Raw genomic sequence first — 25,490 nt, 5'->3', positions numbered from 1 at the left:
ACTGCTCCCCAAGGGGATGGATTAAATGCAGAGGTGAATTTCTCTATTGTGAGATCAATAATGTTCAAATATTATTATTATCATTACATTTCTGCCTTTAAGTTACTACAGGGACAAATGACAGCCTGGGAAGAAAATTGCGATTTTCATAAAAGATATGCTGGAAATATTTAGATCAATGTTGTCAATTTTAGTCTGGGTTTGACTAGCAGTGTTATTCAGAAGCAGGCGGGCATTATAGGGGTATTTCACTTCTACATAACTGTCACCAGGATCCTTTTATTTTAACAAGTCATGCTTTGAGAGTTATACCAAAGATTATAGTGGTGACTGAAAGCAGCTAAAAAGCTCACTTCTACCTATTAATCTCCATAGCTTTGCATACAGTTGTTTTTTTTTTTTTTTATCAATTTCACACTAAAAAGTCTAATGAAGCTAATGTGCTCCTTGGCATTTTTAAAAGTATTTCAAATACTAATTTCTACATTCTGTTCTTGAATAGTCTTTGACAGAGTAAATTAGTTACTGATGTTACTTACAAGCTGCTATTAGTTTGCTATGGTCCTTACAGAGGGTACCAAAAAAGTGAAAACTGCTGTAAAATAATTATGATTTCTTATTGTTGGAGCTTTATGTTGTCTAATGTGGTCCATAGTCACTTTCTCCTCTGCAGCCACACTATAAGGATCTTTTGTACATGTGACATACCTTCATCAATGTGCTGTCAGCTGCTTTTTCAAAACATTTTGGCCTCAAATTCATTATCTTCTGCTTATGGATGCCCGGGTTGTAGAGCCAGCAGTCTCATTAGAAACCCAAGCACTCCCTTTCTTTAGACACCACCTCCAGCTCCTTAAGGGGAAGCAGCTCCATTCCAGGGTTAGCAGAGACACATTGCCCTATAGTGTGTCCTGGGCCAACCCCTGGGCCCCTAAGGACCCTTTCAGGAGTATCCAAAACAGATGTCTGAGCTACCTCAGCTGACTCCTCTTGATATGGAGGAGAAACTACACCAAGCCCCTCCCACATGCGAAACACTTTTAAACATATTTGGTTAACAGAATTATATTTGTCTACAAAATTGCTAGTGATTTTATATAATTTTTAATGGGTTAAGCACTCCTACGCAATCATTCATCTTCTATCTTCCCACCTGTTTTCACCGGTTCATGCTTTCCTTCTTTCTCTTTTCTTAGTGATCCATTTCTGTCTTCTCTTGTGGCAGGATTTCCACCGAGCACTCGCCCAAGCTGCAGATCCGAAGTCACAGCTACCTGCGGGCAGTGAGCGAGGTTTCCATCAACAGAAGTCTGGACAGCTTGGACCCAGCAGGACTGCTGGCCTCTCCTAAATTCCGCTCCCGCAATGAGAGCTACATGAGAGCTATGAGCACCATCAGTCAGGTTAGTGGGAATCTGGAATTTCAAACCTGTGGCCCATATCTGTGGAGGGTTAGTAGGTCCTCTGTGTAGTCAGTCTAATGCTCTGATCACAAATCTTGTAAAGACAGAAAAGTATGAAAAAACTTTAGGTGACGCATTAGTTTACAAATTGGAACATTGGCACATTGGCATGTGGAACTCCCTCTTGGTATCCCTAGAACTTTTACTTCATTTGCATTTTCAAAGATAGTGTTTTTTGTTAATCTTTTGTGAATTTAGAATAAAAGACTTGACTTTTTATTTTTTCACAGCTCAAATATAGTCAAAACAACTAAAATGTAGTTGGGGTGGCCTTATTGCCATTATTGTGAAGACTGAGCTTTAAAATTTTAATCACTGCTTTTTACTCTGTTTGATTTACAGCAACAGATAAACTTAATGGACCTCATGCAACAATATTTCCATATTCTGGTCATAAATGTATCTGTCCTGTGGTTTACATGTACAGTGTCCTTGGGTTTGTTGAAAAACGATTTAAATAAAATGTATTTTTAATATTATTTCTCTTCCTTTCTCTCCTACCTTTTTACGATAAGTTCACCATCAATCAACACGACAACATTCTGCTAAATCACCTTTGAATAAAAAACACACCTGTACTGTATATCTCCAGACCACGTCTGTCATCCCTTCATTGGGTTCTCCATCTCTTCCATAGAATGCATAAACATAAATGTGTTAACATTGAAAATCTAATTTAATGAATTCAGACAGAACAACATTCAACCATTTCATATTTGATGTAATAATGGAGGAATGGAGTTAAACTTTATTATTGATTAATGAATTAATAATAAAATTTTACCACACTAGAGGAGTTTTGATTAACTATCAATTTTCTGTTCCATGTGTTGTTTCAATAGCAGCAAGTAGCCACATGGAGCTCACTGACTATGTTCTTGTTTCTTTAGACAAAATGGTAAAAAATTAGACCAGAGTCCCCTGGATACTGACATGCTAACTGCAGGTGTAGTTCAATAATTAGTGAATAAAAATTAAATTTATAATTGCAGAGTTGCATGATATATAATGATATAGCCTAATAGTTTTAACTTAAGACAATTGCTTGCTGACTGCGCAAGACTGCTTCATCAAGTTTGGAGTGCTCGTAAAATTTGTTCATTCCGGAGAAAAGATTAGAAATAGGAGAAAATTTGTGACATTTCTCGATAGCAAAATTTTTTTGTTTGTTTCAGAAAAAGAGAATTTGCTTTGGTTCTCTGTGTCATTGATGTATTTATAGTTTTAACATAACAGACATTAAACAGTCCTAACACAAAAGGGCTAAATTTAGCAGGCAGCATGCAGTCTCATTTATGGTTCTTAAATGCTCACTGCTTTTAATGAATCAGTCAATCCAGTGAAAACTGAGGATCTCCTCAGGGTTTAAGACATCCAACCAACCATGTTTGAGGAAGCATCACTCCAAAAACAGAAGAGTTTTGACCTGAGAAAAAAATAAATGCTCAAAAAACAGAGGAAGGACATAGAAATTTGGAGACTTTGAAGTTTGTCCAAGCGTGTTAGGTGCTGGGGAAACTTGCTAAGGTTAAAGAATTAGGGGTAACCTAAAACATATGTCGCACCTAGAAAAAGGTAGCGAAAACCTAGGTAAATGTTCCTGACAGGCTAACACAAACCCTTACCTGAAATCTGCGGTCCATGCTGAAAGACCAGAGGATATGGAGGAGCTTAGAAGAGGAATACATTGGGACATCAACTTTGGTAAACTACATGCTGTAGTTTACCAAAGTTGATTCATAACTGACTATTAATATCAGAGGGGGGTAATAATTTGGATCTTGGTAGTGTTTTCTTTTGTGAAATAATCTTGGTTTTAGGATCAACATAAAATAATATAAAGTGTTATTACAGATGATCAATGTAATAATCTCAAGGGTGTCCACATAAAATAGTACCGTATTTTAATAAAAAAAACACTGCCATTTAGAGGACTTTAAGATGATGATTTTCCCAGTTCACCAATCATGCCGAAGACTAATGTTAGAATAACAAACCGCATTAACAGAAACGGACAAAGAAATATAGAAATAAATACAAGTAGAAATAAATTAATGTAGAAATATATAAACAAATGCAAATAGAAATAAAAAATAAAGGAAAAATACACAAATGAAAATAAAGGAATATACACAAATAAATAAATACAAGAAAAAACTCTAAAGTATTACCCTTTTTACATGACCAAAACATATTTATTTATGTATGTTTATATATATATATATATATATATATATATATATATATATGTACACATATATATATGTGTGTAAGTATGTGTGTGTGTGTGTGTGTGTATTTATTTATTTTCATTTTTATTTTTTGTTTTGTCAGTTTCCTCCTTCATATGGATTCAGCCAGGACAATAAACTAAACATACCCTAAGACAACAATAAAATTGTTTTGAATCATAACATATTGAAGAAAGAAATAATAATTTGTTGCTCTCTGTTCTGTTTTCTTCCTTAATACTAGAAAAATGGATTTTATTTACTCTGCTTAATCTAAATATAACATTCTGCAAAAAGATTGAGTGTTAAGGGAATCACTTTAGCCAGTTTTTAACACGACTTGCAGCTTTAGTTAAAGTGCTGTTTTTAACCACTTCTGATTTCTAATGGACGTCAGAGGGCCTGGGAGCGCCTGTGTGCCCCAGAGCAGCAATGGCTGCAGTGTAGCTTGCCACCATAAGTATGTGATTGTTTAGGTAAATGTAGTGAAAAGCTCTGCAAAGTCCCCTGGCTTAAAAAGGTGCTAAATAAATACAGGCAATTTACTATATTTACACAGTAATTAATGCTAAATACAAATGTCAATTATCCTATACAAAATTATTATTAACATGTATTATCTTCCTTATATTTCTTCTGGTATATCCTTTTAAATTCCAACAAAATACATCGAAGTTAGGGGCACTAAAGCCAAAATGTGTAAACCTGTACTGATCGGTTCTGTTCTAGTAAATTGCTTCTACAAAAAGGATTTTTTTAGCTTTAATCATTGGAAAAGCCCACATCAAATGTTCCACACGAACACAGTTGTCCCTAAATTAGTCTTGCTTACTGACTGTTCTCTTTGTGTTTTACCTTCTACGTGCCACTGCTTTAAAACATGCCTTAATCCAGCTGTTTTGCTTTTTACAGGTGAGTGAGGTGGAGGTTAACGGGCAGATAGAGGCGGTTTGTGAGTCCGTCTTCAGCGAGATGGAGTCCCAGGCAGTGGATGCCCTGGATCTACCCATGCCTGGCTGCTTCCGAATGAGGAGCCACAGCTACGTGCGTGCCATAGAGAAGGGCTGCTCACAAGAAGAGGAAGAGGGTGTCGTAGCATTGTGTGAAAGGACAACAGACTCCCCTCCACGCACCGCCACAACTGTCCGAACGATCCAGAGCAGCACAGGTAAAGGCTGGGGAACATCACTTTTTCAAATGCTGACTCGTCTGCTCATGTGCACTAACATACATATTCTATAGCCCATTATAAATTCATCTGTGTGCAGAGAAGGCAGTCTGGTTTTTAAATTATGCAGCCTTTGAATAGAATTAACCGAGAAATTATAGCGTAACCTGATTACTGCAAGGAAAGGAATTTGACAGAGATTTGAATAAATTTGGCAGCCCTTACAAAGGTTGTGTTCATTTTTCTTTCCATATAAGATTTATACCTTGTGAACATTCTCTGTATTATTCTTTTGACCCAGTTTCCTGCTTAGATACAATTTGTTGTATCCAGAACAGTTTTTTTTCCCAGATAGAGAGAGCTTATCTAAGCTTTAAAGCTTCCAGACTGCTGGATCCTATTCTATCCCCATTGTGTGCCTCATGGTCCAGAGAGTTAGACTTTCCAGTGTCTCTATATACAGTATTGATGCTTAGCAGTGCTGGCATTCAGCACTGAGTGCCTTCATGTTTCACACTGCAGAATCTAAACGTCATTCCATTCCATTGCGCGCGTTGACTCACTGTTGCCTGATGCAGCCTGGCTTTCCCCTCAGCTCTTATCTAATAATGCCAATTAGACAAGAGCACTTCCTCAAACCAAGCTGACAATTGCAGCAGTCGGCTAATTAAACACATCCACTGCAAACCGGAATGATGGTGACACTAAATAAAAATTTGATTGTGACAAAACATTTGTTTGCTACAGTTTAAGTTTTCCTCAGTTTGCTCCTTTCGGGGGTTTTAATTTTCCCGTTTTAGGAGAAAAATGTTTATACATAAAGATATAATATGATTAAGACAAAACAATGCAATACTTGCACAAACATACATTCCCCTTAAATCATGAACATATTTGCAGGAAATAAAAATGAATCATGTTTTTTTTTTTTTTTTTTTTATCACTTAAAATACATATTTGGACAAACAGCAGAGTCTTGTGGAACCATTTTTTACTACTAGCTTAGCGTCTCTGAAGGTTGAAATCTTTGCCCATATTTTTTGCAATAAAGCTAATTAGGTTGTTTTACCAAAGAGTCTAATTTCAATCAGTCATTCCATCAGCTCTCTGCTGAAAAAAAGAAAAGCAGAATTAAAGAGCTTTATGGCAAGATTCAAATCAGATTGCTAAATTTAGTACAAAAAAAGGAGCTTTGACGCTCTATTTAAGTGGTTTTTGACTTTTTGAAAAAAGCGTAACTACACTGAAGAAGAGATGGAAATACATTTTTCTAGTAATTTCTGAATAAATGCATATTTTTCTCACATCACATGACTGGTTAGCTGTTTCTGGTGTCCTGAATGCAGCATTAGAATCACAGTTTTCTCTTGATTGTCTAATACTAGCTCACATGATAAAGTAAGTACGGTAAAACTTGCCTGATTGCAACAAATTGTCAAAAACCTTGTTCCAACACAGAGCTGTGGTCCACACGGGCTTGTTAGCTCACTTGCTGTTTACTACAGCTAAGCATAACGTCAACGAATGCCGACATTAAGCTATGCATCACCTTGTTAATTTGCTCCAATGAATCTAAATGCTTTTAATTAGTTTTTTATTTATTTATTTTTTTTATTTAGAAACACAGCTACTAAACACAGAGCTTCACCTCTCTTCCAAAAAGTGAATTGAGTCTTTACAAACCAGGTCTTCAATCATGGTCAATGTGTCCACAGTCTGACTTGTTGTTATATGTATATCAAACTGTTATATTCTACCAAAGGCTGTAAATATCTGCATCTCATCCAGTTTTTGAATATTTCTGCTCTCTGATTAATGCCTTGCTTTCAAAGACTGTATACATGGGCAGCCATATTTATGGTTGTGCCATATTGTTTGGTTTTTTTAGATGACTGAACAAACGATATTCTCTGTGTGATACAAAGTATGGGATATTGTTTGACTGTTTAAAATTATCTATATATGACAGGTCCCCCCATCTAGGGCTTATACAGCAATAGGATAATGACGAGGACAGCACACAAAAAGTTCAGAATTTTACCGTCAGGTTTATGCTACAGAGAACAATTTACAAAACCAGGGCTTATTCAATGAAGCCCCTTTTTTTATTTTCCAAAGTCGACCCCTATAAATCAGACCTCTATAAAGTTGACCCCTATGTCAGGGGTCTGCAGCCTTTCAAAGCAAATGAGACATTTTACCCTGATTCCAGCTAAATAAAAGTTGTTTAGAGTTGTAAATATTACATGCACTGGAAAAAAATTGAAATATAGATAAGCCATTTTTTTTTTTTTTTAGTTAAGGGTAAAAACACTTAATTTAAGACATTTTTAAGTAATTCTTCCTCGTTTTTTCCAATGTGACCATTAAAAAAACCCCACTTATTTTTGTAAAGCATCTGCTATCAGAAACCGGTTATCGTTTTAAACAGCAAACAGTTTATTTGTATTTTTATGTTTTGGAATAAGAAAATACAGAAAATGTTTAATAAAAAAAAGCGTGTTTTTTTTTCTAAATGATGATCTAATGATGCTTAAAAAAAAACACTTTCCAAGCTAATGACAAGAAAAAAAAAGATCAAAAACATATGTCTGGTTCTTTTAATGTCATTTTGCTGTGAAATTTTAGTTCAAAAATTCTCTAAAAAAAAACTGAGGCTTGTAAAACTTTTGGCTACCATCGTCACTATAATCAGCAATTGTAAAGGGTCCAAAAAATCACTTGCATCTCCGAAGCCACAGGTTACTGATCCCTGACATAGATCGATCTAATGCATGTTCGCTTTAATCCAGCCTGACCCTCACTGTATAAACACTGCATGTATAAAAATGTACAAACCAAAATCCTAATAATTATACACACACAGATGTACTATATATATATATATATATATATATATATATATATATATATATATATATATATATATATATATATATATATATATATATATACATACATACACTTTTTCTTGTTCTTTATCTGGAGCAACATGTGACCAAGTCACATTTCTTGTTTCTCCTTCCGCAAATGTTTCCTAGCTGTATTTAAATGGTGATGAAATCACACACAAAAATTTTTTTAATGGAATTCATATAATAGTATTGGAGTGAAAGGGGGCTTAAGAGAATTTCATACTCCACTTTTAAGATATCTGTAATATCTTTTCAAAACCATGTATCATTTTCCATCCATGTAAGGTTTTTTTTTCTACTTTTTTTTTTAATCCAAACAAAACAGATTGAAGTTTGTGGCGTTATTGTGAAATGTGTGGGGAAAAAAACGTCAGGTGCAAGGAATACCTCAGGAAATACACTTTATATCAAAGACAGCCTAGGTTAACTTTGCAATTAAAGGCAATGGATAATTCCGGCTAATTTTCTGGTTGTTGGGGTGCTAGGTATTGATCAAGTGAGAACTGAAATGAAGACACAGGCATTCGCAGTTCCTTCCCAGGAGGAAGCAGGAGTTAATGAAACCCATCTATCAGGGGAGAGATTGTGAGAAACAAAAACTCAGTTTTCAACCTGCCCAGCTGCTGCTCCAGAGACCTGTCAGAGAGAATCCCTCTGATTTCCTCTGTTTTGCTATTTAGTGCCTTTTCTTTCCTGCTTAAAAGAAAATATTATCTCCTCCACAACATGAAGAACACTTTAAATGTCAGCCAAAAAGCACTTGTCAGACATAATAGCTACAGAGATGTGAGCAGCTAAGTGGACATCCATTTTTGGAGCTGCAGTTTGCCACAGCACAAGAGATTAGTTAGCCATGTGGTCAGGGGTGATACAATGTCTTTTCTGATTGGTTTTTAGAGTTGAAGGTAATTTGTTCTCGACTTCTTCTGACCTTTGGAGGAAAATGTGCTTCGTAATCAGCTGCAAACAAGCAGACAAGACGGGGAAGTTAGGTTGATGATGTAGGGAACAGCTTGCCGCGGTTTTCCTGGAGATATAGGACTGTTTCGTATTACTGTCATAGCTCCACTACAGCGCTGTTCATCCTTCCCTAAGATTTTCACCACCGAGTCATCAGTCAGTGTAATTAATAGGTACTGCTTTTGAGTCTGGTCTGGTGGGGATGCTGGGAATGAAGAGAGAATAGCTCAGCGTGACCACATTTACTCTTTCTCGCTCCACATTTAGAACATAGGCGCCTGTTGTACCATTACAGCAATTTTCTGCCCGTGGAGTGTTAAATGCAGGTGTTGTGGCTAGTGTCCCCCTTAAATAAACTCTGCGCCTTATTTAACACTCGCTTTATAGCCTTCAGAAACCAGGGTCATTATGTAATTTTCATATCTGTTGTAACCCCCATTTGCATAATAGGATGTGGACAGTGTGGCTGCACAGAAAACACAGATGGATGCTCACTTATGACCCCTAATGTTCACTTTTTGTTATTTATTTATTGTTGTTTTTGGATAATATTTACAGATCAGTGACTTTAATTTGAACAAAATAATATCTGGCAGCATATTCTGTTTTTTTGCATTGCATATTAAGGATACATATTTTTAATGTCAGAGGCATTTAACTTCCCCCCTAAATTATTGACACCCCTGGGAAATATGTATTTAAATACATGAATAAATTAACACAAAAAATAAAACTAATTGGAAGGCTATTTTTTTCATAGTTAAAAAGAAAATAAATCAGTGTAACACAGTTATTGGCAACATTTATAAGATGATTAGACCCTAATGATTTTTTTTTTTAATTAGATATCCAGGACCCCTCATTTCCTGTTTTATAGATGTATATTGATGCTTTAGACCACTTTCTCTTATCCACTCCTCAAATGAAAAAACTGTGGTGGACTGAAGAGAGAATAGTATATGATAAGAGAAAGCTTGACCCTTCTTTACTTTTTCATTAAAACTTCTATATGGAGGACCTAGAGAGTCACTTAAAAGAAAACCAGCCATTTGAAATGTTACTTTTAAATCATGTAATTTGAAATACAATTTGAAAATCATTTTCTTATTGCACACTGAAAACACAATTAAACCAATGACATGGTTATGTTATGATCCAACTGTGGCTGTCTGACCAATGAGAAAGCTGAAAACAACCTTATTAATTTACGTTTCTGGTCCAACTGTTTTATTTTACTACCTGCTTTTATTTTTCTTCTTTTTTCATGTAAAGCACTTTAAATTGTCCTTGTACGGAATTGTGCTATACATATAAACTTGCCTTTACAGCCGAATAGCAGCAAATTTTCAGTGACTCTCTAGGTCATCCATACTTCTAAAGCCACTGTTTTGATTACACATCCTCTCTATGAATGCTAATATTTGTGAAGGGTTATTTAAATGTTAAATTAAAAAAATGCTAAATGTAAAATTGATAATACTGTGCTGCTTTTACTGAACTAAATATGAGTAAAAAGGGGGTTCAGGTATTGAACACAAGGTTTGAACTACCTAGAAGTGTTTTTTTTTTTTTTACTGCTGATGCAATTTATAGTAAATGCAACAGATAGATCAGGTAATGTTTTGCACCTCTCAGCCATCAGGAAAAGCTTTTTTATGTTTGAAAATCACATCTTGCATTCATTCCTCAACCTCTCTGCTCTTCCATATTGTTATAATGACAGCATGTATTATAACCCAGTGCACAGCTATTTCCAGTAAACCCCCTTGACAACAGAAGAAGAAGGATGCAGGCAGATGTGCACACATGCCCAGATTACTCTGGATTTCACATGAAATCGGCTAAGTGGAGCCGTTGTGGTAAATATTGCATGATTTTTCTGAGGGCTTTTTTCAAGCACCAGTCCCAGGAAAAAGGCCCACACTTATGGCTCCTGCTTGTTTTCGTCCCAATGGCAAACCAGCAAAATATCACACCAAAGCACACACACTTGAGCTCAGAGAGCAGTGAGAAACCCATCAGGTTCTTTTCTGTCTCACCGCTGTGCTTCTCCTGCCCATTATTATTGATGATCTTTTTAATCCAAAGGAAGATAACTAAACCTTTGATCTAGTCTCTTTGAACATCAAGTGGCTGCCTCTCTCTCTCTCTCTCTCTCTCTCTCTCTCTCTCTCTCTCTCTCTCTCTCTTTCTCTTTCTTTGCCTCGCTGCCCACTCAAACTGGCACAGTGCAACACACTTATCGTGTTCACTCACATGGTTGCCAACTGTGGCCCCAGACATACATGTTTGCCTGATCACATCGGCTCCATCAGATCGCTTTAACTGAATCTGCAGCAGATCCTCTTTGTAAAGCTTGAGAAAATCCATTTTAATGAGTTAACGTGAGGATTTTGGTGCAGTTAAGCTGTGGCTCTCTCACCTAGCATCATCTTCAGTTAACATAACCTTTTTCACCCTGCTATGTCTCACACCTCCTTCACCTCTGTTACAGTCGCCTCATCCCCTTCCTTTCTCTCTAGTAGATTTTTTGGGTTTTGATGTTATGATTTTTTTCAGAGTATGTTTAATTACAAAGAATCTCACAGATTTAGTGATAGAGATTTTAATGGAAACCTGTCATAATTTACAATTTCTTCCACTGGCCTGCTGTTGATAACCTAATCAGGTTCTTTTATGCATCTTTTCTTTAGAAGTGTTAATAGATTGACTAAAATACAAGGCCATCTCCCAGCTAGTCTCTATTAAACGATCCAGGACGGTGTTTAATGGCTGTGAATTTTCTTCAGCTCCAGAGAAAGGCGTTGCGCTGAATAAAGTGCTCCCTAAGGGGTTCGGCATTTGAGGTAGTTTAAATTGCTGAGTGCTTTTTTCAAACACTCGCTGGAACGTCACCTCTTCATTTATTTTTTAACACTCAGGTGGAGACGTCCTCTTATCTGCAGATAAACAATACAGATTGAGTTATCAAAGTCTTTGAAGAGAGAAAATGTGATTAATGAAATTCTATGCTTTAGAAATTAAATATAAGCAGATAAAATTGCTATTAAATATTTCTAGAGTAAAAAGATCAATAGTTGTCATTTCTTTTTTTTCCCCCTACTGGTATGAGCTAAATAGTTCATTTAAAAAGACTAATAACCCCTTATAATAAATGTCATACTGCTTTGCTTGAGAGCACACTTTTAAGATACATTTATTTTACATTTACAGTTTATGGTTAAATATATTGGCACCTTCTACTAAAGGTATGTAAAAATAAATAAATAAATAATTTCTCAGAAAAAAACTCTGAATTAATGTACTCAAACTGTTAAATGTTATTTTTATGAACCAAGATGCATGAAGCTCACATGTTATCAGCTTTCTTTTAAAAAAGCACTCTATTTGTAGCATGTCCCTTATTAACAAAGCCCTTCTGGAATAACTTAGTGCTCTGTTTTAATAATGGAAAACTACAAGCTAGGATTTAAAAACCTGTACAACACTGCCCCCAGGGGCTCAGTTTAACACAGCACTCTTTGCTCTACAGTAGCTAAGTAAGTGGGTGGATGGAGAAACTACCAGATTGTTTGACCCTATTAAGAACAATCACTACCATTGCTGGATCCTTTTAGTAGGTCCTGATCTGAAAATAGAGCCCGAGAAAATAAATATCTTCTGGTTTCCCACTGCACTAAAAATAGGCATCAGGGATACAGGGTGCCACAGTCTGACTGGATCAAGATCAAGCCCACCACTGGTGCAGATCTCCCCCCACCGCCAGCAGGGGCCCACGCAAACATCCAGGGGCAGGGCCAGAACTTGTTTGTCATATGTCGGGTTGACTCAAGGGTGGGTAAAAGTAAAGGAAAAGGCCAGAAATAAGTTTTTTTTTTCTTTCTTTTTTTTATGTTTGTCTCTGGTTATTTTAAAAATGGACCTCTGAGCAGAGTTTCTACCGTCCCTACTGCTGACATTAGATGCTGTCGGAATTGGATTGAGAGAATTTAAAGAAACCATCTTTTTGGATGGGGGGGTTGTCTATGGAAACACTGATATGTTAAGAGCAGGGCAAAGTCCCACAGTAAATATTAAAGTCGGTTGATATTAACTAGAACATGACTAGAAGAAAACATGATAATGTTTTTCTCATTTATGGGGATTGCTTGCTGTCATTTTGTGCAACTGGAAATGTTAAAGTGGCTCAAGAACAATGATTTAATGTAATAGTTTTTGTTAATTACACAAACACTGAAAGACCAATTATATTTGAAACTTGTTTTTTTTTGCCTCATCTACATATTCATTTGCAGTTTAGGTCACTTCTTACCTTTGTGTTTTTGTACAAATAATAATAACAATTGAACATCATTGATCGCACAATGGAGGAATTTATTTCTGTGGGCTGACACTGTGCAGCACCTGGGGTGCAATAAGGGGTTAAGGTCCTGCTCAGGGACCCAGAGTGCAGGCTGTGGGCATAAAACTGGGTACTGGCAATCATCTCATTGGATGCTCACTGCTCTAACCACTAGGCCACAAGTCCCCAACCATCTGATCAATCTGTCAATTCAACTGCCAATCCGTCTCCACTTAAAGGATGTTTGATACCTGCTTTTTCATTGCAATAATATAAAGTAATTTTATTGATTTTTCTAAATGAAACTGCCAGATAAAAAAATCACATAATGGAAGGAAAACTGTTTTCTTGGGCAAGAATGAAAAATACTTAATAAAGCAATTATTTTATGAAATAAGTCGCACTAATTTTGGAGATGTGAAAGAAGTAAAATAGAAATTAAAACAAAACTGGACTATCGATCTGAAAAATGATGTCACTTCCGAGCTACAGACATTTGAGAAGTCAGGGGGCTCTGTGGGGAAAGAAGAAAGTGAAGACTGTCCCACCCTGGGTAAGGTCCTGTTGGATATGTGGGGTGTGAGGGGTTTCACTGACACAAGATCCACTTCCATCAGAGAGAAAAGGGGGACTGAGGACTCTTGTCTTCTGTGAGCTAAACGGAGAGTTTAAGGGCTTTCATGGAGCTTTTTCGACGTTTATACAACATGCTGCTCAGCATGTGGGACTGCTGCAACCGGCTCTGTGAGTAAACCTCTACTGCTGTTGTTTGTTTCTGAGGGCGGCATCATGACTGGGGATTGCAAACTGCGCAACAGACACATTAAAGGGAAACTAGGATTTGGCCTTTTCAAAATAAAAGTTTGTTGTCATCAGAGTGAAAGTAAAAGATTTTTAAAAACCTGGGAAACTGTGCACCCTTTAGTTTTACTTAATAAAACATTCAGGATAACACCCTGGTTGTAAAAATCCAGGTTGTTTTTGTTCCAAGTAAAGCAGAAATTTTAAATCAGCCCTAGATTTTGTGTCAACACAAAAATGGCATGTTTGTATAAGACGGAGATACAGAGCGAGCTCTTTGGGATAAAAAAAAAAGCCCTCAGTCATGACTGACATTCATGCCTCACTTGATGTATATTTGCCTCTGAGTCATGAAGATTAAGCAGCATTATGTGAGGATGTGTTTCATGTTGAGCCCTCTCAGCCTCCTGTGCTCTTTGGTTATACATGAGTTCTTGGACTTATACTTCGACTTAGACAACTGTTATTGTTGTTTAGTATATACACGCCAGACTCAAAACCCATCTGTTCCAGCTTGCTTATTTGTGAATACACTGCTCTTTTCCCTATCCATAACTGTTTTTATGTTCCTGTATTTGTATTTTTGTATTTTCATTTTTCTTTTTATTTCTTTTTCTTATTTTCTGTAAAGTGACCTTGTGTGTCCAGAAAGGCGCTGTTAAATAAAATGTATTATTATTATTATTATTATTATTACTATTATTACTCTGTGTATACAAAATGAAATGTCTGTTTAGTACAGCTTTCCAGACAGCAAATAAACATTTTCTAGTGATCAAACGTAAACAGTGTTGGAGAAAAAGAAAACATGGACTCTTCCACTCTTGTTTGTGTCGAGTGGAGTGTCGGAAGAAAACCAGTTTTGGATGAAAGACATAAAAAAGATAGTACTGTTATGCCTGAAGACACACTAACCAGTGAGGCAAAGTTCTGGTCTAAGGACTATAATGTTACTTTTTGGACACTAAGAAAACTGCTGTCTGTAAAGAAAAGCCTAAACTGTACACGCCTGCCCAAATGTGAAGAGATTGTAATATTTAGCACTGACCAAAATGCTATGCTAAAAGATATTTGGAGAAAGATTCTGAGTATAAATACCCATTGGATGCTAAAAGATATAAGACTGAAGTTGACGTTCACTTCAGCTTCAACCAACAGTGAACACTCAGCCAAAGCTCTACTATGGCTTGGATCAAAGCATATTAATTTGTTTAAATGTTGTTGTTTTTTATTCCAGACCTAAATTCAGTGGGGAATCTGTAGCAAGCATAAAGACACGTGTTCCAATATATTTTTTTATCCAATATAACTAAATGTCTAACTTAGAAAATAATGAACTTCCTGTTCTACTTACATTGCAGTGTCCATATAATCTGTAAAACTCCCTGCATAATTATAATAAAGCAATTTATATGCTTAAATCAAGCGGAACACTATGGTGATAGCCGTACTGCTCCACTTGTGAAAGTAAAATCTGTTGGGCTCTTTTTGGCATCAAGACAATTATTCTTATTACCACATCACCAGACAGGACACTGTTTAAAAAAAAAAAAAAAGAAGAAAAGTATGAACAAACATGTCAGTTTGTACAATAGGTAGGGGTATACTCGAAATTACCTGCAGCCAAAGGTGGCTAAAAAAAAAAGTATTGCCTCACATCAATCCTCATGTACTCTACACTTTTTAGATTATTTGAAAAAAATATAAAACTAAAAAATAATAATTGAAAACCGAATTTAATTTTTCCTACCACTTTCCAAACATAAACATAGATGCCTTTGTGTTTTCTGCATATCTATCTAAAATATATCTATCTATATTGTGGCAGCATAAATTCCCCAAGTAATTGTGGTTTGTGTATTCATTATAAATACACATGAGAGGTACTGTAAGTGGGATGCGGTTTGCATTAATGAGGGCCTCCAGGATCACTTCACTGTGTCTTCCCTCCAAAATGGACTCCATAGAAGCACGTGGCTGTGATAAATTAGCTTGTTGCTCCCTACATCCACTGTTGGAGAGTTGGAACTGTTGATCCTATTGGAACTCTAGGTTTATTTTGGTACATTTCAGACTGGGAGGGGCTGACAGGTGACGGAGTGAGTCATGGTGGTACTGTATCACAACATGAGCCTCTGCATGGTCTGAATATTTAGGTCACACTAAAGTCCTCTCTGGGATTTGCCTTCACAGGGGTTCATGCCAGAGTTCTTTGCTGCATAAAGCAGAAAGATACTGCACCCCGAATGCTTTGGGGGAGCGGGTAAGTGGTGTCACTTACCAGTCCAAGGCCTGTGAGGGCTCGATAGGGGACTTCTGATGCTGTTCTCCGTGTCAGATGAGAAGTCTGTGGCCCCATGATTCTCTTCAACCATCTGCATTTAAGTGAGTCAGGGAGAGGCTTGCCAAGTTTAGCTGCTTGCTTGCTCACCTACCATCTCTTCACGCTCTATTTTCAGAATAGGCTGAAAACTCCAACTGAGCACAACATGGCTTTGATATACACAAACGAGCATACAGCACACGGGCATGTTGAACCAACCAGGCCATGCTTATAATGGATTGCCTTACTATTGTGTAAAGAAGAGCGAAATAATCTAAAGGTGACAAAGCCTCTGAAATGTGGAGTCATAAAGGTTTCAATAAAACTTGGTAGTTTTATTTGTCAATAATAAAACTAGCATTCATAATTTTATCAGCAAATCTATATGGCTGACCTAAGTAGTCTTTTTGTTTTGTTTTTTTCCATTTACCTTGACCACAGTAGCCCAATTTTAAATTCCCTTCATTTGATGCTTGTATGTTTGAAGATCTCTCATTTGTTTTTAAATCTCTTAATGGCCCCCCCCCCCCCCCCCCCCCACTCCCCCCCCCCCCCCCACCACCACCACCACCAATTAAATGAGCTGCTGAACTTCCATACACCCAGCAGCTCCCTATTGTCCCTAAACCCAAAGGGGAATTAAGAGGAGATTGTTCCTTCACTGCCATGGCTCCACAGTTCTTATGTAATCTTACCTTTGATGTAATGCAGGCTTCCCCTCTAACAATGTTTAAAACTCTTCTTAAATCAAACCTGTTTTTCCAAATATGTTGCACACCCTGAGAGCTTACCTATCTTTAATTTTGATTTATTTATTTGTTACTCTTTATTTTTAGATAATCTGTTTTTACTCATTTATTTCAATGTTCAGCTCTATGTACAGCACTTTCATAAATTAGAAAGTGTTTATAAATAAAGGTGGTATGGTATATAATGTAACCATATGTTTGTGTGTGTGTGTGTGTGTGTGTGCGTGTATATCACACTGAGTACAAGCTGTAAAAACCCTATTACTCTTATTATTCTCATTACTACTTATTTTTATTACTTGGGGATTTGTTTTTGGTTATTTTTTATGTTGTGTGTTACATTATTGGTGTTACCATGCAAAAGCAGTTAGTTAAGTAGGGTTTTTAATTACTTTACATATTATATGAAGTATAATAATCATTAAATGCTACTCTTATGAATTACATCAAATTTTTGGGGTTTATTTTTTTTTACCCTTAATTTACTCATGGAGACTAAAATATTGTCTTAGTCTTAAATTGCAAAAACCAAAACAAATCTTGAGCATCATTTTAAAGCTTATACTTGTGTCTAAACTAATAATGCTGGAAAATGATTTCAGATCTCAACCATGTAGTCAGTTTTATGTGGATTAAACCTCGGAGAAAAAAAAGAAGAAAAAAAACACAGACAGCAACTGAAGGCTCTTCAAAGCATTACCATATGTTAAAATAATTTTGATTTGCTGAAATGAATTTCAGCACCTAAAGTATGTACCAGTACCACAGTATTATGTTCAAAGGTGACCCTAGTGTATAACATCTGTGCAAAAATAAAATTTGTCACTCACCAGATATAAGTATTTAGCTCTAATGGCTTTAAATCTATACAGAGGATAGCATAAACAATAGAATAGAAAATATTTGCTATTTTAAAATATCTCATTTCCTTTTGCTCTTAAGCACACCTGTCCTTATGTTTCAAGATGTATGTAAAATAAGACCCTCACCTACCCTGTGTTTTCAAGTCCAGTTTTTGACCACTAGAGGGAGCTGCATCTCTACCAGTGATGTGCAGAATCCCTGCAAGAGATTTTTGTAAAAAACCACAACTTTTTCTCTACATTCATTCTAGGTTTCAACTCTTTGTCAACGAAGTTATAGAGTGCTTATATAAGAGAGATTGTGAGATGCAGAGTGAGCATTATTGGACAATAAAGCCCTGAGTCATAACTGACATTAATGCATCACTTGATGTATATGTGCCTCCAAGTCATGAAGATTATGCAGCTTTATGTGAGGATGTTACATTTTGAGCTCTGTCAGCCTCCTGGTTACACACAAACACACTTATAGATTTCTTTGTTTCCTGCTCTTGGCCTTAATTACAGGGCCAGTTAAAGCTTAGATTTAACTGCATGCGTCTCTGCATGCAACTACAGGTGTGTGTAAGCAGATCAAAGCCCCCATCTTCTAAGAGGGAATTTATATTCAAAGAGGGATATAAATTAAACACACTCTCTCTATGTCTGTCATCCATCTCTCAGGTTCTCTCCTTTACACACCTGCATATAATGCTGTCATTCTCCTTGCTTTGAAGGTGCAAGTAGGTGTGTTTGACAGGAAACCAGGGCTGGGTCAAGACATGTGGTGACACACTGCGCACATGTGTTGCTTGCACTTAAAATAAAATGGGAAACGAAGAAGATACAGGCAGCCCATCTCAGTGGTGGCTGGCAGCTGTAGTTGCTTTGGAGCATGAGGGTGTGTGCACACATGGGATGGTGTCAAAGTGTTTGTGTGTGGCTCCTGGGTTTGCAGCTGCGGGATCAAGCCTGAACTGGGAGCTGGATGTGGGTAAACTGTGATTTGGCTATCTTTTCCTGGAGGAGATAAATCCTAACCATGCTGGTGTGTCAGCCACTCAGTAATTACTTCGTCCTGTCATGGCTGTCTGAGAATGCGAGCCAGTGGGAACTTGCACTGTCGCTCTTTCACTAACACAAAGAAGGAAAAGCACTAAGCATTTCTTTTTAAACAGCTCATTAACAACACAAGGTGTTAATAACTAGATAAAAGGATCCAGAGGAGGCAGCTGATACGTGTGAATGTTTTCCAAAATCTGACTTTTGGTAGACATTTCCAACTCAAACTAAAACTTATGTAAAACTGCTGTCATTATGACACTATTTTGTGCTGGAGTAATAACATATCCGATGAAGATCCTGCAATTTCATACAATAAATCTAATTGCTGTGTCTTTAGACTATGAAGATGTCAGGAGATGCTGTTTATTCAGGTCTTTGCCTAAACATGTCAAAAATTGCTGTCTAAAATAATAGTATGATTACTTTAAATAGCTTTTGAAATGACTATAACCATTTAATTCTGAAATGAATGCCACTTTTTCATTGCGCCTCCAGGGAGGGATAATCCAGTAAAAACAATTGTCAAATCTATTTTTTTCAGTTATCTCATCGCGCATGGAAATGTCTTTGGAGTGCTCTCAATGGGAATCAGAGAACCATAGAATGATGGCCTGAAAGCCGTATAGACGCACAATAAAAGAATGAACTTTATCCTCTTTGCTTAAATTCAGTTACATTATGTTTTATTAATGGTAACGTCTTATCACCCAGTGTCTAATCCAAGTTTTAACAAGCTTCATGTTGCTTTGCCTTTAAGAACCTTCCATGTATAGACAAAGACCGGCCTTATCATTGAAAGTTGCCTTTCTCTTAATTTCTGAGCGGAACCAAGGCATCCAGACAGTCCAACAGTACCTACAGCCTTTGACAGCCAGTCAACACTTGTCACTCTAGTTCTGTTCTATGGTTCTGACTGTACTCAGGAATTTGAACGTCAGATCTCTAAGACCTTCTTCTTTTGTATTTATTTTTCTCCCTTTAAAACTTGAATTATAGACAGAGTTTTAGTACACTAAATAAAGATCCTTGAATTTACCTTTAATAGAAAAAAAACATATGTTGATATGCAATTAACGAAGTTAGACTTTTAGCCAGCCCATAATATTCTGGAAAGTTTGTCTTCAACTCAGAATTTCACTTAGATTGTTGCTAGTGTAAGTAAGGCCTAGTTTAATTGATTTGTGAATAGTAGGTGTCTGTAAGATGTGATCAGGTGTATATGATATATGACATATATTGTTTCTTTTAGATAAACTGAATGAATACATATTTTACCATATTGATCTTCAATTTGAAGTGTTTATCATCTTTTATTCAGCTTATGATCAACTAATCATATCAAACCAAGATGTTACCTACTAATAAATAGATTTGGAGAAACAGGTTGTTGTTCTCCAGTCGACTGTGGGTGTTATTTTTCTAGCTTTTGTAGCTGTTTTCTCTTCACCCCACACTATCTAGAGTGAAAGTTCAGTTTTGAATTCCATCAGGATTGTTATCAGATCTTTCACTAGATGTCACCATTGTCACACCTGTGTATAAGAACATTGCTGTTAAAGCTGGAGTAATTGGATTCAGTTCCAATGAATGCAGCCTCTGTAAAGTGTGACATGATGTGATCTCAAGTAACCTTACAGGAAAGGTTTTGTCTATTTGTGACCTGAAACATCGTCACTTGCCTGCCTGAGCATGCTGGGGAGCAGAATAAAGGTTGAAAGGATAAGTCCAAAGGACTCGAAGCTTTTCTCTTTAGTGGCTGCAGGGTGTTGATGTTTACTTACGACTTAATTGGTCCTGGCTTGTTAGGGGCCGTAGGAATGCTTTGATTATAGCCGTTCAGGGAGGAAGAGTGGCGTTTGGATATTTTTTGACACAGGAAGTGCAAGGCATCAGAGTGTCATTCATGGTTCCCCTGCTGCTTTCGGTTTGAATAAAGGAAAGAAAACTGGATAGAGGGGCACCAAGAGGAGGAGGAGGTGACAGCAAACAGCAGAGTGGCTGCTTGTATGTACACTAATGCTATCAGCACACATGTAGCCATTTCCAATTGAAATTAAAGAGGATTGCATTCCCCCTCAGTATCAAAAGAACTAAATGGGTCGACTGATAAGGTTTTTTGTGGGTTTTGCTGTGTCCCACTCCTCCGGTTTCCTGCCCATGTTTTGGCATCAGAAAGAGCAAAGGAAAAAGCAAAGCCCTGAAAGGATTTCCTCACTGTTGACTGTGGATGATCCCCATAGCTCCTGCATGCTGAAGCTGGGCAGGGCAGGGCCTGCAAACTTAAAGCCCCAGGGAATGAAAAACATGGTTGAATGGGACATGCAGTCAAACCTTATGCAAGGCAGGACAAACATGTTTCTGTTCAGTGCTGCGTTTATGGAGAATATTGAATGTTTTGAAACTCTGCTTGACAGCTAAATGGTGTGGTTGCAGAGTTCATTTTGCTTCCAGTGCAAAATCCGTTGGTGTAACTTAGTGGAACGGTGCACGGCTGTAAGTGGGTGGTTTGGGCTATGCTGTGTGGGAGGCCAGGCCCCTGGGCAAATTAAAGACTTCTCTGTGAAAGTCCCAGACACAGCTACAGTAATGTGACTGAGCAAAAAGTCTGTGTGCGAGCGGCGGCCCGGCGGGATAGGAGACCAAGCCCCTCCCTTTCCAACTCTTTTTTTTTTTTTTTTTTAAACCAGTCATTAAAAATAAGCCGCAAACTCAACCCTGATACATACTGAGAGACAGAAAAAGAGAAAGAATGCATCTACTCTTTCTCCCCCCTTTCTTAACGCTTTGCTGCTTCACTAACCAAGTAAAACAGGAGGAAGGAGTGGGGAGGTTGGTTCAAGATTTTTAGGGCATGCTCTCAGACCCCCTCCTCTGTATAAAGAGAAGGAGTTTTCTCTCTCCCTCTCTTTCCCTTCTGCAGATGAGAGAGAAATGAATGGGGAAAGGAATGCAGGAGGCAAACGACAGCTCTCGGCAGGAGAGTGGGAGAAGCCATTGTTCTCCCAACCTCAACCAGATTATGCAGGGAGTAAATGTAAAACGCAGTAAGAGAGAGGAAAGAGAGGGTGTGAAAAGTCACGAGCGAGACCAAAACCAGCTCTGCAGATCAGTAATTCATAATTTTCCCTGAATATGCTTCTTATGCAGTGCACATTCCTGCAAACTAACATAACCAGCCAGGGCCTACAGCTGCCATCTGAATCCCCCCGCCTCTGCCTCCTCCTTCAACAGGATGTATAGGGTCACAGGGTCAGGAATAGAACCCGTAAAAAAAAAAAAAGACTTTATGCACTTTGTTGCCTGGCTCTTGTTCCAAATCCCCCTACCTCCTTTCCTCTCCTCTACTTTCTGACTCTTTAGCTCTCCCCCCATTTCCTCAACCTCTCTCTGCTTTCAAATCCCCCACTGCCTGCCTAGTCCCCTCCTCTATAGAAGGCCTGGCATTTGGTTTTGGCCTCAGATGGCTTAGGTCTGCCTCTGGCAGAGGATTAGGCAGCTAGTGTCTCCTTTCCCCCCTCCCACCCCACTCCATGTGCAAGTGGTCAGGACAAAGAACGTCAAACCAGGGGAAAGAGGGAAAGGAATGTGGTGGGTGGGGGCGCAGGCACCCAGACCGATGCTTTACTGCGTTCCTCAAAGAGTAAACCCATGTACTTGTAAAAACTGCTGTCTTCATTTTATGTTTAGCATTTTAAAAACTTAAGTAGCCTTCTCCTTCGGTGTTAGTCCCCAGAGAGAACGCAGCAGAAAGCTGAAAGAAAAAGGTGAACTTTTGACCGTATTCTGCTGCATTTATATGCAAATAGCAGCTGCAGTGAGCGCAGCGATCTTTCATGTAATGACACGACAGCGGCATTGTGTTTCAACCCTTGAGGCCGATTCCTCTGCGTTTCTTGCATGTGTGGTTTCTTTCAGAGGTTTGTTTTGGCCTTTTTGTTTTTCTACTGCACTTTGCTGCAATTCTGTCTGACTTTAATTTCTGGTTTACAGTAAACAGGACAGTGCATGATACTGGGCTAGGGAGATCCAGACAGAACTTTTAGCAACATTTTGAAGTAATCAAAAACACATATATATATATATATATATATATATATTTGAATGAGCTAAATCCGTATACAAAAACAGAGCAATTAAATTCTTTTTTTTTTATTATTTTCAAAATCAAAACCAAAATTTAAATTGGATCTTTACCACTATTGTACTATAGTAGGGCTGTAACTAACAATTATTTCGCAAGTCAGTCAATCTTCTTTTCAATTACTGGATTAATAATCAGACAGCCAAAGGCTCTTTAAAGATGATTTTTTTTTTACGAAATTAAACCAGGTGAAACAAAAACTTTTCCACTGGGAAAGTTTTGGATAGAACGTAATGACAAACAAACAACTTTTTTTATATTAAATACAATATATATTTTTTTTTTTTTTTTTTTTTTACAATTTAAATAATTACTGCTCCAACTGGGTCGCTCAACAAAAGGCAAGTATATTTTTTTTACTTTGAAATAAAAGCGTTGAACAGACTAGCTGTCAACTTAAAACATATCAGCTTTAGATAACAGCTTATATCTCATTACAACAGTAATAATAAGCGTCTTTAAAAGCCCAATATGCTTTTAAAGCCAAATAACCGCTGTATCGGATCCGATGTGTTTACATGCTCTCCAAATCTAGGCAGAAACAAGAAACCCTTTACTACTTATTACAATCTTATTTCTTTTTTGAGTATGAATGGTATAGACCATTTTCATTCAGCCTAACATCAGTATTCTTTTCTTAATTCTAACAAGGGTTTCTTTCTTTCCTTCTTCCTTGGATATACTGTATGCAGATGTTAGATAAAAAAAGACAATTGAAGAACAGTGGTTATATGGATGAGGAACTACTGTGCCAGTAGGCCTACTGGGGAGAAAACTATCTATGGTAACAGTAAGTGGAGAACACTTACTGTTTAGAGCAGTGTTTCCCAACTGTTTTTTGACTTATGTACCCCTTTGGTCATTTTGTCTTACCATGAGTACCCCTCTCAGCAAAAAGTATTGATGATTATCCAAAAGTGTAACGTACAATAACTGAAATAAAGAATATTTTCTCTGTAAGAGGCTGAACGGAGAGTTACAGAAGATCATTTGTCTCGGCCGCCATTGGAGTTTAATGCCTTTTATAGGACTGAATATTTTTATTATCTATAATAAGTAGTAAGTAACTATCTATGTATTTTACTTAATCTTTTAATTTGAGCATTTAATTCTTAGGCATTTTATGCTTTCCTTTTCAAATTAAAAAAAACCAACATAAATATGTTGCTAGGAAGTTAGTAAGGAATCAAAATAAATACAAAATAAAATCATACCTGTTTTTATAAAACTGGGGCTCCTCTGAGTAACTCCCTTTTAATAATATAAACTTGATGAATCGGGAATATAATACAGAGCAAAAATTATAAGACTGACTTAATTAGTTTCACTTTGTTTTCATCAAGACAACAGCTGATCCCATGCTGATCCCTACATCCAGTCTGTTGCTCTGCCTGTTTTTGATGAGTCCCAGCTGAAGATTAACTCAAACATGTAAGAAAAATGTTTTGGTTGATAAAAGCTTTTTTTATTTTTCAATTGGGTCCTCACAAAACAAAACATATCCCAGCCCTATGTTATTTTACTACATAAGAAATAATATATTTTCATGTACCCCTTGCAATGCACTTGCGGACCACTAGGATCAGTCCAGAAATCAGAGAACACTTGAAATTAGAATTGGATTTTATACCTTTGTGTGTTTTACAGTTCTCCGTGAAAGACTTCACTTTAATGAGAATTATAGTAATGTTTTAACCTTGTGAGATTTCATTGCACTCCTAATGGACAGTGATGTACTGTCACGCAGCTGTGTTTGCTACTTAGACAGAAATGTTTTATCTCTTAGGGTTATTTTCCCTTTTCTAGTTGACTCTATCTGTTTTGCATTATACAGTTAAAATGTTTCCATCAAAACTCGCTTGTGACAAATTACACATTCTCAGACTATTTTAGTCTTAATCACAAACCCAGTTTTGTTTAATGACTGACTGATTTCTTTCAGCCTTATGATTTTGCCCTCAGCTATGCCGGACTCATTACAGTTGCCACTGGAATTTCTGCCGACACATCTGATGCGTCTTTCAGCGCTGTGAGACAGCCATGCTCTTAAAGTATCAGTCAGTCGGTGAGCAATGCTTTGGGAAATGAGAGCAGTGAAAGCATGCATGAGATGTGTGGGTGTGTTAGCTTTAGTGTTTTGGCTAATCCTCAAGTTTATGCCCCACAAGGCCGCTGGAATGTACAGGAACTGAAGGAAACGGCATGGCAAACTAACTCCTTTGTCCTGTCCTCTTTTTGTCTCTGCCTTTTACTCATTTATCGGCTCTCCCCTTTAACTGAATGACTATGCTCTCTTTTTTTCTTTCTTTCTCTTTCTATCTCTGTCCCCTGCAGGCAGGTCTTTTGAACAAAAAAGAGGACTGATGTGTCTCTTCATGTAGTTATAGGCTAGTCAGTTTAAAGCTGTTGCCAAGGAAGAATGCTGAACAATGGGAAGTGGCCTAGAGCTGTGACAGGACAGGTCTAGTGTGTGAACACTGCTTCATGAGG

At 37.2% G+C, this 25,490-nt stretch overlaps 1 protein-coding gene across 2 annotated transcripts in view; it reads left to right on the top strand.

The window, feature by feature from the left end:
• The window catches only part of dlgap1b (discs, large (Drosophila) homolog-associated protein 1b), a 136,845-nt gene that overhangs the window by 91,438 nt on the left and 19,917 nt on the right, over positions 1-25,490 (top strand). For both annotated transcript variants that reach the window (XM_038289017.1, XM_038289018.1), the window contains exons 5-6: positions 1,226-1,403; positions 4,607-4,862. In XM_038289017.1, coding sequence (XP_038144945.1) covers positions 1,226-1,403; positions 4,607-4,862 — 434 coding nt within the window. The remainder of the gene's footprint in view (positions 1-1,225; positions 1,404-4,606; positions 4,863-25,490) is intronic.

This window comes from Cyprinodon tularosa, unplaced genomic scaffold, assembly GCF_016077235.1.
Source record: "Cyprinodon tularosa strain WSP-4 unplaced genomic scaffold, ASM1607723v1 ctg260, whole genome shotgun sequence".
NCBI classification, from domain to species: Eukaryota; Metazoa; Chordata; class Actinopteri; order Cyprinodontiformes; family Cyprinodontidae; genus Cyprinodon; species Cyprinodon tularosa.
The sequence above is the reverse complement of the archived record's forward strand: the minus strand, read 5'-3'. Positions and strand labels throughout refer to the sequence as shown.